The sequence below is a fragment of the Papaver somniferum genome, chromosome 8 (genome assembly GCF_003573695.1).
Source record: "Papaver somniferum cultivar HN1 chromosome 8, ASM357369v1, whole genome shotgun sequence".
Lineage (NCBI taxonomy): Eukaryota > Viridiplantae > Streptophyta > Magnoliopsida > Ranunculales > Papaveraceae > Papaver > Papaver somniferum.
This window is the reverse complement of record NC_039365.1, coordinates 149,950,826-149,963,543: the sequence shown is the minus strand read 5'-3', so window position 1 is coordinate 149,963,543 and position 12,718 is coordinate 149,950,826. Positions and strand designations below refer to the sequence as shown.

At 38.6% G+C, this 12,718-nt stretch overlaps 2 protein-coding genes across 3 annotated transcripts; one reads left to right on the top strand and one right to left on the bottom strand.

Annotated features, from left to right (window-relative positions):
- The first annotated feature begins 4,693 nt into the window (after positions 1 to 4,693).
- LOC113303484 (trichohyalin-like) lies at positions 4,694 to 9,019 on the top strand. 2 transcript variants are annotated; one of them, XM_026552516.1, is made up of 2 exons: positions 4,694 to 5,091; positions 5,179 to 9,019. In XM_026552516.1, the coding sequence occupies exons 1-2, from the start codon at positions 4,851 to 4,853 to the stop codon at positions 8,616 to 8,618; spliced, it is 3,681 nt and encodes a 1,226-aa protein (XP_026408301.1). In that variant the 5' UTR covers positions 4,694 to 4,850; the 3' UTR covers positions 8,619 to 9,019. The 2 variants fall into 2 exon arrangements, with proteins under 2 accessions (XP_026408301.1, XP_026408302.1); XM_026552517.1 differs by having other exon boundaries at positions 4,694 to 6,554; positions 6,747 to 9,019.
- Positions 9,020 to 9,444: 425 nt separating this feature from the next.
- LOC113306191 lies at positions 9,445 to 10,997 on the bottom strand. Its single transcript, XM_026555158.1, has 4 exons — positions 10,796 to 10,997; positions 10,577 to 10,699; positions 9,578 to 9,710; positions 9,445 to 9,458 (listed from the first exon to the last, which is right to left on the bottom strand). The coding sequence occupies exons 1-4, from the start codon at positions 10,940 to 10,942 to the stop codon at positions 9,445 to 9,447; spliced, it is 417 nt and encodes a 138-aa protein (XP_026410943.1). The 5' UTR covers positions 10,943 to 10,997.
- Between the last annotated feature and the right edge of the window lie 1,721 nt (positions 10,998 to 12,718).

The following is a 12,718-nucleotide window of genomic DNA, read 5'->3' as shown; positions in this document are numbered from 1 at the left end:
GAAAGAAGTTTTAAGCAGAATACGGTATGCATGGGATGGTGATTGAGGGCACAATATCCTGGAGAAACACGTTGAATTTTGGCTCCCTGTGGAGTACAAAGCCGTGGAAGTCTGTGTCACATGGTTGCTAGTTGTACGCTTTTTATTACAAAGCCAGGAGAGCCTTGTGTTCTATTTAATGTTATTATCGCGGTTTGTTACTGTTTAGTGTTTTATTATCGGATTTTAGTCAGTAGCCTATATGAAGGCTTTAGCTTAAAGAAATTATTACGTATTATCAATTTAGAGTTTGATGAATGACATCTTTTATTGCGGAGTTTTTATCATGGTGTGTAGGCTTTCTGACCATTTACATATTACCAGTATCAGATGGACTCCTTGTCATGTAGACCGCTGAATGAAAAAAAAAAAAAGTGAGATATTCTTTTACTCCTTATATTCTGTCTCCTTGAGTCCCTTATGCAGGAAATTTGATGAATTGATATGGATATTCCAGTGGAAGAGGCCAGGAGAAGCCAGTAGCTCATACTGCATATGTGATTCGAAATTACTTAATCTTACCTTCTCAGTATTACTTTCCAGGTGGTGCTAGAGAAAGGTCTTCTGCCTTGATCTTCTCATCTGGCCCATCATGTAAAGAAACTATATTCTGATTCGTTGGAACTAGGATTGTCTGTTAGTATGTTACACTGGAAGGAGTTGCAGTATTATAATACTCCGTATATGGTGCTCAGATGGCTGTTTTACCTACTTAGCCACCACTTACAGCTTCTTTACTAATCTTTGTTTCCCTTTAATTTGTGTACATTTGGTAGTTACTAGTTAGATGATCCTAAAGAAAAAAATACATTGGTTGCAAAGATCAACCCCATGTCATTATGTCAATGGAGTCATTAATATCGTGGTTACTCGTTTAAGGCCTTAATAAATGCATTTCTTGTGCATTTTAATCATGCTTCTTAAATCTGAGGGATAGCCTCAGCTTTAAAATGTTAGTTATAAGCTGTAGGGAGTGTGCCATTGATAGTCATACTTTTCCTTGTTTGCTGAGTGCATGTGGTTGTGATTTTGATATCTTGCTGCAGCAATAACTTGGGAGGGAGACCTTTCAAAATGGCCATATATTATTGTTTTTCTGGAGTCTTTCTAATGCGGAATTAGATGGCAATTTGGCAGTCGCCTTCTCCTCAGTGTGTGAAAATTACAACATAACTATAACCATCTAATAAGAATGGTATACGAGAAGAAACATTACAAGAAAAATTAAAAACAAACTGAAGGTAAATGATAAAACCACCAAGAGGTGTTGGACACGCATATGTTGCCTCGTTAAAAACCGTGACGAAGAAAACCCACAACCAAAAGGATAAAACCTCGACGAAGGAAAAGAGCACAACGCGATAAGTCCTACAACTAAAAAAGCAGAGACAACCAAAGCCTTTGTAATTCTTCAGGAGACTAGGAAACATACTTTCTCCATCAGTACCCAATGAGTAGTCTTCTAATACTGGCAGTGTGTAAGGATCCACAAACAAGGTGTGAAAATTGAGCATCTTTGCTCGAGATAAAACTATCAAGATCGATTCCTGAGCCCTTCTATCACAAACTAGTCTGATAAAAGTGTCACTACGGCCTGTACAGGAAAGAGATCTCTTCTTAATGATTGAGGATGACGGTATAGCCTTTCCCGCAACCGAAGATTTTGTTGGTGAGGGCAGCATCTTCAAAAAAAATGCAACCATGTCGAACATAGCCAATATTTATTTCAGCATCATGTTGTTTCACAGGAGTCTTCAACTTCCTATTCCAAGAAGAAGCACAAAGGGATATTAAATTGCACACTAACATTACACACACACAATACATGTTAAAGAGAGAAGCTAATAAATAGAAATAACTACGATTCAAGGCTAACACCAACATGAAATTTAATCTAATAAAACCTATTACTAAAAGGCAGATGAAACTATACAAGATGAGTGCAAGTTAAGAAGCTTAGTCTACTGTCCAGTCTCAACTAATTCAGGGTAAAATTGCATGTAGCATCACGAATAAAAAGGGAAATAAAAAAAATACAGAGCAAAACTACATACACTTAATAACTTAGTGTTAAGAAACCTAAGGAAATCAACGGATACTATAAATTTGTAGAAGCTAGTGGACCTGAATGACATGCATCATATACAAAGAGGAAGAAATTCACAATGTAAAGAAGGAAACCAAATAAAAGTGTAAGAAATAGGCCCCTGAATAGCCAACCCAACTGATTGTGACTCTTGTGACTCTGGCAAGGCGCTTGATTCCTAAACTCGGACACAAAGGATTAGAAAAAAAAACAAGAAAAATAGAACACAAAAACGAAATGAAAGGTTTCAAGGGTATTAAGGATGGACTTACCTGGGGGCTTAGTCATATCAGTGGGGCTAGGGTTGGAAACTGAGATTTATTACCATTATTTTCAGGCAAAACAGACCCCAAAAACATCAAGATCATAGGAAAATCTAAAATCCTAAAGAGAAAATGGAAGCAAAAGGGAGACAAGGCTGCAAACAAGCAAAAAGGAAAAAAGCGATGCTAGAGAACATCAAGACCAGAGAAAACAGAAAGATAGACTTTAGCAACATTTAGAATAAAGAAAAACAATCAACCATTCTACAATCTCTAAACGAGAAGACAGAGAAAAACTTAAAGAAAACACTCAAAAGACATACCAAGGGGTCAAGAAGACAATAAGCCTTTTTTTTTTTTTAGAGCAACAGAACAAGAGCAGGGGTTAAAGAAAGGAGCATTTTCAACAACATCTAACTTAATCAACTAACAAAAAATAGAAAACTCAGAAGAAATCAAGAAGAAGAGAAGAAGCAGGACAGGGAAAGAGCACACCCATCAAACTAAACAAGCCGCACAAAAATTAAAGAGGAAGAAGCAATAAGAAGAAAGTCAAGGATTTCATTTTCCTACGGGTTCAGAACTCCTTTTTAAGAACCCAAAAATTAAGAGAATCAATTTAGAAGACATCTTATCAAACCCCAAGATACAGATCTCAAATTCCACAACTACGAGCAAAAGAACGAAAGAAGGAGAAGGAGAGAAAAAAAGAAGCAAGATCTGAAGAGAGAATCATCACAACTTAAAAAGCAACCAGAATCAACACAGAGATTAGAGATTAGACCGGCATACATCAGCAACAAAGGCCCTAGATAAATCTATTAAGCAAGCAAAACAACAACAAATATGCAATAGAAATCCTAGATAGAATGATTCCAGAAAGATACAGAAGGATAGACATCCATAGAAGCCAATAATACTAAAACAACATCTAAAGACCAAGATAAAAAGAAGAAGAGCCAAAAAAAAAAACTTAAATATAAAAAAAAAAAACTATTTATGCCATCAAATAAAAGTATTTCATATCAGATTTCTCAGATCCATAACCCCTGCCCCTTGATTTAACCTTCACCCCCAAGCTGTCCAAATATTTACTCTCTAATGGTGTTAGCCTCCATAGGAGAATGGTTTTTTTCTAGGGTTTTTTCGATAGGGAGGAGGAGAAAGAGAGGTGTTCATGCAAGTCACGCTTACCATTGGTTTGCTAAAGCATTTTCTTCCGGTAGAATTTTTAATGAAGTGCTAACTTGCATTCCAGAGAGTAACATCATACTTGTTCTTTTATTTTATTTTTTTACCTATGGAACTGATTCGTCCGAATTTGACTGAATTATCTGACTCATCCGGATCTGACTAAATATGTTTGTTTTTGGATTTGACTCGTCTGACTAAAAAGTATGTGATCGAGTGATTCAGTGGCTTGGTCAGTCAAAGGCATTTTATTTCCTGACTCAAACTGGTCGAGCCAGGAAATAAAATGACTCAAACTAAAAAACAAACCATCTGGAATCTGACTCGTGCCTCAGATTTAGACGTAAAAAACAAACACCATGTAAGGCTAACCACTATGGGGCAGGGCTTCCTTTCCCTATCCCTCAAATAAAGGGAAGGGAAATCACACGGAAGGCAGCCTCACTATGGTGCCCTTTTATCCTTTCCCTACATGACACGGAAAGTCAGCTTCGGTATGAATAGTGTTATACGGATACTAAGTTTCCATCTTTTTTTTCCCAATTTTTTATTGAGTTTTAGTAAAAATTTAGTGAAAAAGGAAAGTTTTAGGGTAAAATTAAAAAAACCAAAAACAGATACTCAGTTTCCGTGCAAAAAGTCACGGGTATCGAGTATCCATAAAGTAATATTTCATACGGAACCTGAGTTTCCGTGTGATTTCCTTTCCCTACAAGCGAGATCAGATCTGATCCACTTTGCCAAGTAGGAAAGTGATATCCCTGCACAAGTATGGGAGACCACAGTGATCGGCAATTTGGTTTTTTCCCTACATATGAGAGATAGGATAGAGAACCGGGACGACATAGTGCTTGGCCTAAGATGAAACTTTTATACTTGGGATGGTCCGAGTAGCTTAAAATGAAGGCAAGGGGAAGTACTTGTGGGTGCAGTGTCAGTGACATTTTACATGGTTCCGCACCGCACTCTACAGTTGTAAATTGTAAGTGAACCAGATTCCGGCTGCGGCTGGTTTCACGGGAAGATTAGTTTGTTGGTATTTGACAAATATACGGCAACCCTATAAATGTATTTAGAAAGCTCTTTTTTATTTTATTTTTTCTTTTCTCTTCTCTCAGAAAAAAAGAAAAGAAATACCCAAATTAGATTTCTAGGGTTTCTCACGAATCCTTTCAGAAAAAATCTCTCGCATTTAAAAACTAAGGTTTTACTCTCACAGTCTGTAGATCAGATCTTGAGATTGTGAAAGTTTTGATTGATCTTCTTCGGAGATGACTAAGAGGAAGTCTAGAAGATTTACTCGTCAGTGTAATCAACCAGCTATGGACGGCAACGACGAACCTCCATCTTCTCCTCCTCCACCTCCTAAAACCACTCAAGAATCAGTAGCAGTAGAACAATCGAGTGAAAACCCTGCTTTAGAGGTGAAAGAATCCCAAAAGTCTGAGAACGTTCAAGAATCTGAAACCCTAGATGAGGAGCGAAAACAAGAACGTGATGAAAAAGCAGAAGGTATGGTGGTTTCTCCTTCACCTTCACATTCAAATCAATGCATAGAAATGTCTGTTGATCAAGATAGTTCTTATGTACATCCTGTAGGTGCTGCTGCTGCTACTACTACTACTAGTGTTGCATTTGACCTTAAAAGTCCTCTACCTGTTTTATACAAAAGAGGTCCTGGTCATAGAAAGAAATCGTTAAACCGTAATCAACAAGCCATGTTAATCAAGAAATTTGAAGAGCTTAGGGATAATTTGCATATAATTCCGTTTGTTCCTGCTAAGAGACTTGATTTTGATAAGCATGAGGAGCTTTTAAGGAAGCTTCAGTTGTGGGATTTTGTTCATGTTCAGTTTGATAGAGAGGTGAATTCGGAATTATTGGCTTCGCTTATTGTGAATTATGATCGTATTGCGAGGAGTAGTACTGTGAACACTTATAAGATTATGGTAAATCGAGCTGATTTAGCAAGGGCTGTGAAGCTTCCTGTGAAGAAGGTTACTCAATCGGAGGAGATTGATATTGGGGTGTTGTCTGCAGAGTCGATATTGTTTTTGCAGGAGTTTGTGTCTAATTGGATTTTGCTTCATGAGGATATGTGGGTATTTACGGATGAGGTTTTGGTTTGGACTAGACTTATTAAAGAAGGGAAACCACAGAAGGTGGATTGGGCATCAGTGATTTGGTTTATGGTAGAGAAGGAACTTGCAAAAGGAGCAAAGTTACAGATGTGTTATTATGCTTCACATTTGCAATGTTTGATAAAGTCTCAGCGTAGTGATCTGTTTAAAGAAGAAAAAAGGGTTGAGACGAAGGTGGAAAAAGAAGTGAATGTGGATGTAAAAGTGAAAAGTGTGCAAGAAGTTCAGGTGAATGATCTGGAGATTGAAAAAGATACCGAACTAACTCTTGGGAAGGAAAGAAATGAGAGTAAGCAGCAGCAAGAAGAAGATCTCATGGATGTGGAAGAAGAAGGTAAAGCACCCGCTCATCCCTCGGAATGGCCTTTAGATGAGAAGAAAAAGATGAACGGCCTTTCTTTGAGACCCTGCAGTTCTAACAAACTTGAAACGTTCGAGGAGCCTCTCGAAGTGAATGAAATTGATGATGATGATAAGCAGCAGCAAGTAAGGGATGAAAAAGATGTCATGGGTGTGGAAGAAGAAGGTAAAGCACCTGCTCATCCCTCAGAATGGCCTTTAGATGAGAAGAAAAAGATGAACGGCCTTTCTTTGAGACCCTGCAGTTCTAATAAACTTGAAAAATTCGAGGAGCCTCTCGAAGTGAATGAAATTGATGATGATAATAAGCAGCAGCAAGTGAGAGATGAAGAAGATGTCATGGGTGTGGAAGAAGAAGGTAAAGCACCTGCTCATCCCTCAGAATGGCCTTTAGATGAGAAGAAAAAGATGAATGGCCTTTCTTTGAGACCCTGCAGTTCTAATAAACTTGAAAAGTTCGAGGAGCCTCTCGAACTGAATGAAATTGATGATGATGATAAGCAGCAGCAAGTGAGGGATGAAGAAGATGTCATGGGTGTGGAAGAAGAAGGTAAAGCACCTGCTCATCCCTCAGAATGGCCTTTAGATGAGAAGAAAAAGATGAATGGCCTTTCTTTGAGACCCTGCAGTTCTAATAAACTTGAAAAGTTCGAGGAGCCTCTCGAACTGAATGAAATTGATGATGATGAAGTAGATGAGGAAGAGGAAGAGACAGAGGAAGAAATGTATACAGGAAAAGAAAATCGTGAGTTGGAGAGGATACCTTCGGACTATCTCCAACCAATGGAACCGACAGGTATGCCTTCTAACCCATTAAGGCAACCTCCTGAGAACAACCCTATTGAAGTGAATGAAATAGATTCTGATGATGATGATGATGATGATGAAGTATATGAAGAAGAGGAAGAGACAGAGGAAGAAATGCACATGGGAAAAAGAAATCGTGAGTTGGAGAGGCTACCTTCGGACTATCTCCAACCAATGGAACCGACAGGTATGCCTTCTAACCCATTAATGCAACTTCCTGAGAACAACTCCATTGGAGATTTTTCTCATTCTGGGCCCAACAACGACATGAGTCAGATGAATATAAGAGGTTCATCCATGTATCCTCGCAAAAGAGCGCTTAGCTTTGAAGATGAGATGCAGAATCACCTCTCTACTGATCAAAATAAGAGGATGAGGAACGATGGCCAATGGGACCATAGAGGATCAGGTATTGACAATTTCTTGGAGCAAATGAACAGCTTACAATGTAATATCAGAGCAATGTATGCCGAGAAAGAAGCACAAGCCATGGAAGCCGAAAGGAATCAGCAAGCCTTGATGGGTGAAGTGCAGTGTCGGGATAGGTTGATTGAGAACCTGAAGGAGGAAGTGCGTAAAAGAGATATGGCGATTTATAAGTTGGACCATGACATGCGTCTTATGGGTGATCTATTAGAAGGTTATAGAAAAGCTATGAAAGATACGCGAAAAGCCTTCTCTGAATATAGGCAACGACACCCAGAGCCTGAAGAACCACTTTACAGGGATGTTCCTGGGTCTGGTGGGCTTGTTGTTAGTGTAATGGCGTTTGAGAGGATGCAATGGGAGCGTGAAGAAGAAGATAAGCTGAAGCGTCAGACTATTACAAATCAGGTCGAGGAATTTGAACGTGATTGGTCCGAAAAGTTTGAAGTAAGTCTCACGAAGGTGCACTTAATAGATGAAAGGTTGTTCAAGTTTAGCGAGGAAGTCAAACTACTTAAAGAATTAGCTGTGGAGCGCAAGATGTCAAAATCAGAATCCGAAGCAATCATTTTCAGGAAGGAAGAAGAGGAGAACCTCACTGTGACAACCATGAAGTTGAAAGTCTGTGTAAAAGCTGCTATTGGTGATTCTGATGTTCTTGGAGATTGTCCTTCATGTCAAGGAGTTCTTTTAACCCTAGAAGAGAAGAAAATTCCTTACCAGATGTGTTTGATCAACACTGCTAACAAACCTCAATGGTTTCTGGAAGCTAATCCTGAAGGAAAGCTACCTGCAGTCTACTTTGATGGCAAATGGGTAATAGATCTGGAGGTTATCACTCAAGCTCTTGAGGAAAAATACCCTGACTCATCTCTTGTTACACCTTCTGAATTTGCCTCAGTTGGATTGAAGATATACAGGTATTTTGATACGTTCTTGAAAAGCAAGGATGCTACGGATGGTTCAGAGCAGGCTTTGATCTCTGAATTGTCTTCATTGGAAGAGCACCTGAAAGCTCATGGTCCTTACATCAGCGGGGAGAAAATTTCTGCTGTTGATTTGGGTTTGGCGCCCGCGCTTTACCACCTTGAGGTTGCTCTTGGACATTTCAAGAGCTGGAGCGTCCCAGAAAATCTCACTCACGTAATGAACTACATGAAGTTACTTTTCTCTCGGGAGTCATTTGTTAAGACCCAGCCAGCTGACAAGAATTACATCATCGCAAGATTGGAACCGTTGGAACTCGTAAGGCCAGGGGAGGCTACTTCAATGGAACAACTTGCAGGGCCAGGGGAGGCTACTTAGATGGAACAACTTGCAGGGCCGGGGGAGGCTACTTCATTGGAACAACTTGCAGGGCCAGGGGAGGCTACTTCAATGGAACAACTTGCAAGGCCGGGGGAGGCTACTTCATTGGAACAACTTGCAGGGCCGGGGGAGGCTACTTTAATGGAACAATAGGTGATAAGCTGACTTGACAAGAACTGTGCTATTGTGGAAAATCATTTTGGAAAATCAATACTGAGCATTGACTATTGTGGAAAATCATTTTGGAAACATAGTACGTTTATTTTCGGAGTACGGGAATGTAAATATGCTACCGTAGTCACAAGTGCCTTGCGAACTAGAAGGCGTAAAGTTAGCTATGTAAAACCATGAAAACTAGATAACCTCACTAATAATATTACTGGTCTTGTGAATGAGTATGTTACGGGTGTAAAAGTTTCTGAATCTGAATTTTGTCTTTGTTCCGTATTAAAAAGAAGAAACTGATTTTTCAGTGTAATTACTGAAAAATTACATGGAAGTTTAAAACAGTTTGTACAGAATTTTGATTTCTTTGTCATAACTCAAACATTCTCATATAAACTCTTGTGCAGGTCTTAACAGACCAATCTTCCGACTCGATTATGGTGGTCATCAAAATTCGGCACATTCTGTTTTTGCAAACATTATTAGAATCGTCCCGACTATCTTCTCGACATATGCAGAAGAAGTAAGAGTTATGTATGAATCTGTTCCGTGTCTAGTTTTTGTACTGAATCGATCAACTGGCTCAGGCTCAAAGAGTAGGAATCCTTTGAAAACTAAGAGTCTGAGCAATTTACAGTCGGGCTACCATTTTCTCCTGTTAAATGTCTGAATCTGTCTTGCAAAACATTTACAACATAAACCAAATAAAATATTTACAACATAAACCAAAGAAAGCAGAGCTGAAAGAGAATGTAACAAAAAGGTGTGTTTGTGTTTAGAAGGAAAAACACATTTTCTCCTCTGTGTTTCTCCTCCGCTAAGGGCTAGATTCCTGGTGCGAATCTGATCTCGATGTGTATCCCCTGATAGACTAGTAAAAACACATTCTCTCCTCCGTGTTTTCCTCTTTTTCCACTCAAGTACCTACACAAAACAAACTTGGAGTCCAGCAAACATTTGGTATACCATACATGTGAAAATGGTGCTTTACATACAGTAGGATCTGCAAGTACTAAGCAATCCCCAAATTCAGTAGCATACTACCATCAGAATCGTGGAGCCTTTTCTATAGCACCACACAAGTCTTGAACTTCACAAACTAAACCATTTTGAGATTCTGAACATAAGAATATCAGCAGTCGCGCATTTACGTTTTCGAAATCTCTAGACTTGCTACGAGCTTACATAGTTACAACATTCTTCACTGCAAACATTACATTGATATATATATATATATATATGTCACATAGTCACCTCTTTCGAGTTTACATGTCTCATTGATTACCTGACGAAATTCAACCTTGGAACTAACATTTGATGATATAACATTACATGCTGCATAATTAGCTTAAAAAAGAGATTAATGGAGGTTTAGAACTACAACCCCCAGAAATAGAACTACCGAAACAGAATTCCTTCAAAATTCCTAGTAATTTTCAATCAAAATATATTCAAATCAAAAAATCTTGAACTTTAATTTCTGAGTAAATTCAAAATTTCATTCATATAATACTTAACACTAGAATTTCATTTCCCAGAATTCGCACAAGTATATATGTGTGATTTGTGAACAAGAAGAACCCTAAAAATGAACAAGATCCGTCTTACTGCAACTAACCGATACTGACATACGAACAATTCGTGGCAAGATTAAACCCTAAAATGAACAATTCATCTTACTACGACTAAATTGATACTGAAATACGAACATTACGTGACCATATTTACAATAGATCTCAGTAGGAATATCAGATCGAAATCAAAACCAGAAGAACCAAGAGAAAAAATACCAATAACATCTGATACTTAAACTCCAACAAACCCCAGTGCTTGAATATATTCATCTTTTCACGCTCTTCAATCAATCGAAGCCTCAGATCTGCAGCAGTTCTCAGTAATTCCAACTCGTCAACCTAATAATAATAAATTCAAGAAAGAAATTCAGAATTTGCACAGGTTTCATTTTAAATCTGAAATTCTAGAAAAAAAATAAAAAAAAAATCAATTACATGTTCGTTTCCTTCTTCTTCTTCTTTTTCGATTAATTCCATCAACTCGTGAAGCTGAGAATCTTTGATAGATGAAATTACGGATAAAGCTTTGGCACAGCGGATTGCAGTCTCCATGGTGATGGCTTCGTCTTCGGGATTCTCCATTTCTACTGATTTTCCAAATTTCTCTCTCTCTCTCTCTAACTAGAATCGCACCTCTTTTTTTTTCTTTTTGTTGTTGTTTCTCTAGAAACTTCGATTTTGGAGGGAGAGGGAAGAAGGAAAATGTTTTAGTTGTGAGTTTAAATTTTGAATTTTGAATCACTCCCGCTGTGAAATTTGAGTTGCTGAGAAATATAGGTCCCGATAATATCCCTATTTTCTAGTTATTTACAAAATGTACCAGACGGTACAGAACCCTACTACACGCGGCAGACAAGGACTTGAGTTACTTAACACTACTGAACGAGTAGGGATGGCAATGGGGCGGGGACATTGAATCTCATTCCCTACCCGTTCAAAAAATGAGAACTCATTCCCTGCCCGTTCTCCTTAAGAATGTGGCGGGGATGGGTATGGGGAATTTCCGTAGGGGATGGATTTCCCATGAGTTATCATAACATTACAATAAATATTTAAAATTTTGTAAATAATAATAATTTAAAAATAATTATAATGGTTCAAACAATGATACTAACTAAGCAGTACATTTTAAAATTTTAAGTTTATAATAACCAACTAAAACTGAAAAATAAAGGAAACAATTGATCCACAATTAAGTATTATGGTTCCTTTTATTTTTTAATTCCCCATTATTAATCATCTTCCTCCATGTTAATCATCCCATCATGATCTTCTTCGTTATCTTCCAAAAAAGTTTCTCGATCAGATATAATAGGTTATGGTATGGGGCGGGTATGGGGTGGGGTCCTTGAATCCCATCCCCATCTCATCCCTGCCTCGCTACTTTCGGGGATTCCCCATACCCCGCCCCGTTCCCTATTTATACGGGTAAAACGCTAACCCATAGGAGCGGATCCCCACGGGAATGGGTTTGGGTGGGGCAAATTGCCATCCCTATGAACGAGATTTATTTTTTCGAAGAATGAGAAACAGAAAGAGCACGTATAGATAGCTATTACACTACACGTTATTTTGTACCTACAGAGTCATTTAATAATGGTTGAGAAAATGTGGGATTGTATGGTCTCATATTCGTGTTGATAAGTTTCCTGTTTGACTTCCGTCCGTTGTAAAGTTTGCCAGACCATCTCATGTTTGATTCTCTTCTCTATAATTGTGTTGTATAGTATGCAGAGGAATTTTTCGCATTCTTTGTTTTATTTTGACCATCATTTCTACAATATACCACGGATGCTTAGCCACCGTTTTTATAAAGCGCACCAGATTTTCCGAATCCGTCTCAAACATGACTTTTGACCATTGTCTCTCTGTTGTTGTCCTTGATGCTAGCAGAGTTGCCCACGTTTCGGCTATCAGCGCTGCAGTTATTCCTGGAGGCTTCACGAGAGCTATCACAGTTTGAGGACTCGAATCCCTGAAAATAAAACCTGCTCCCGCCATTCCGGGATGTCCCCTAGCAGCTTCATCGGTGTTGATCTTTATCCAATCCGGTTCTGGTCTGCGAATATTGTTGTTGTTGCTCTGATATTTGTTGGGGTGGCCTTGGCTGGTGGGTGTCCAGGTAAAACCGGGGACAAAACCTTTTATGCCCGTATGAATTTTTGGTGTTGCTTCAAGGTTTGTACCAGGATGTTGTCTTGGGGTGTATGATGTTATTTGAAAACTAATTAATTTCTGGACGTCCAGAGATTCCAGAAAAGAAAACAAAAACCTTATACCGAGGGGGTATGGTTAGCGTCTTGCAGAATTTGTGAAAAGGTTGTTTGATTATTTATGGTGATATGGGAGTTGAGGTTG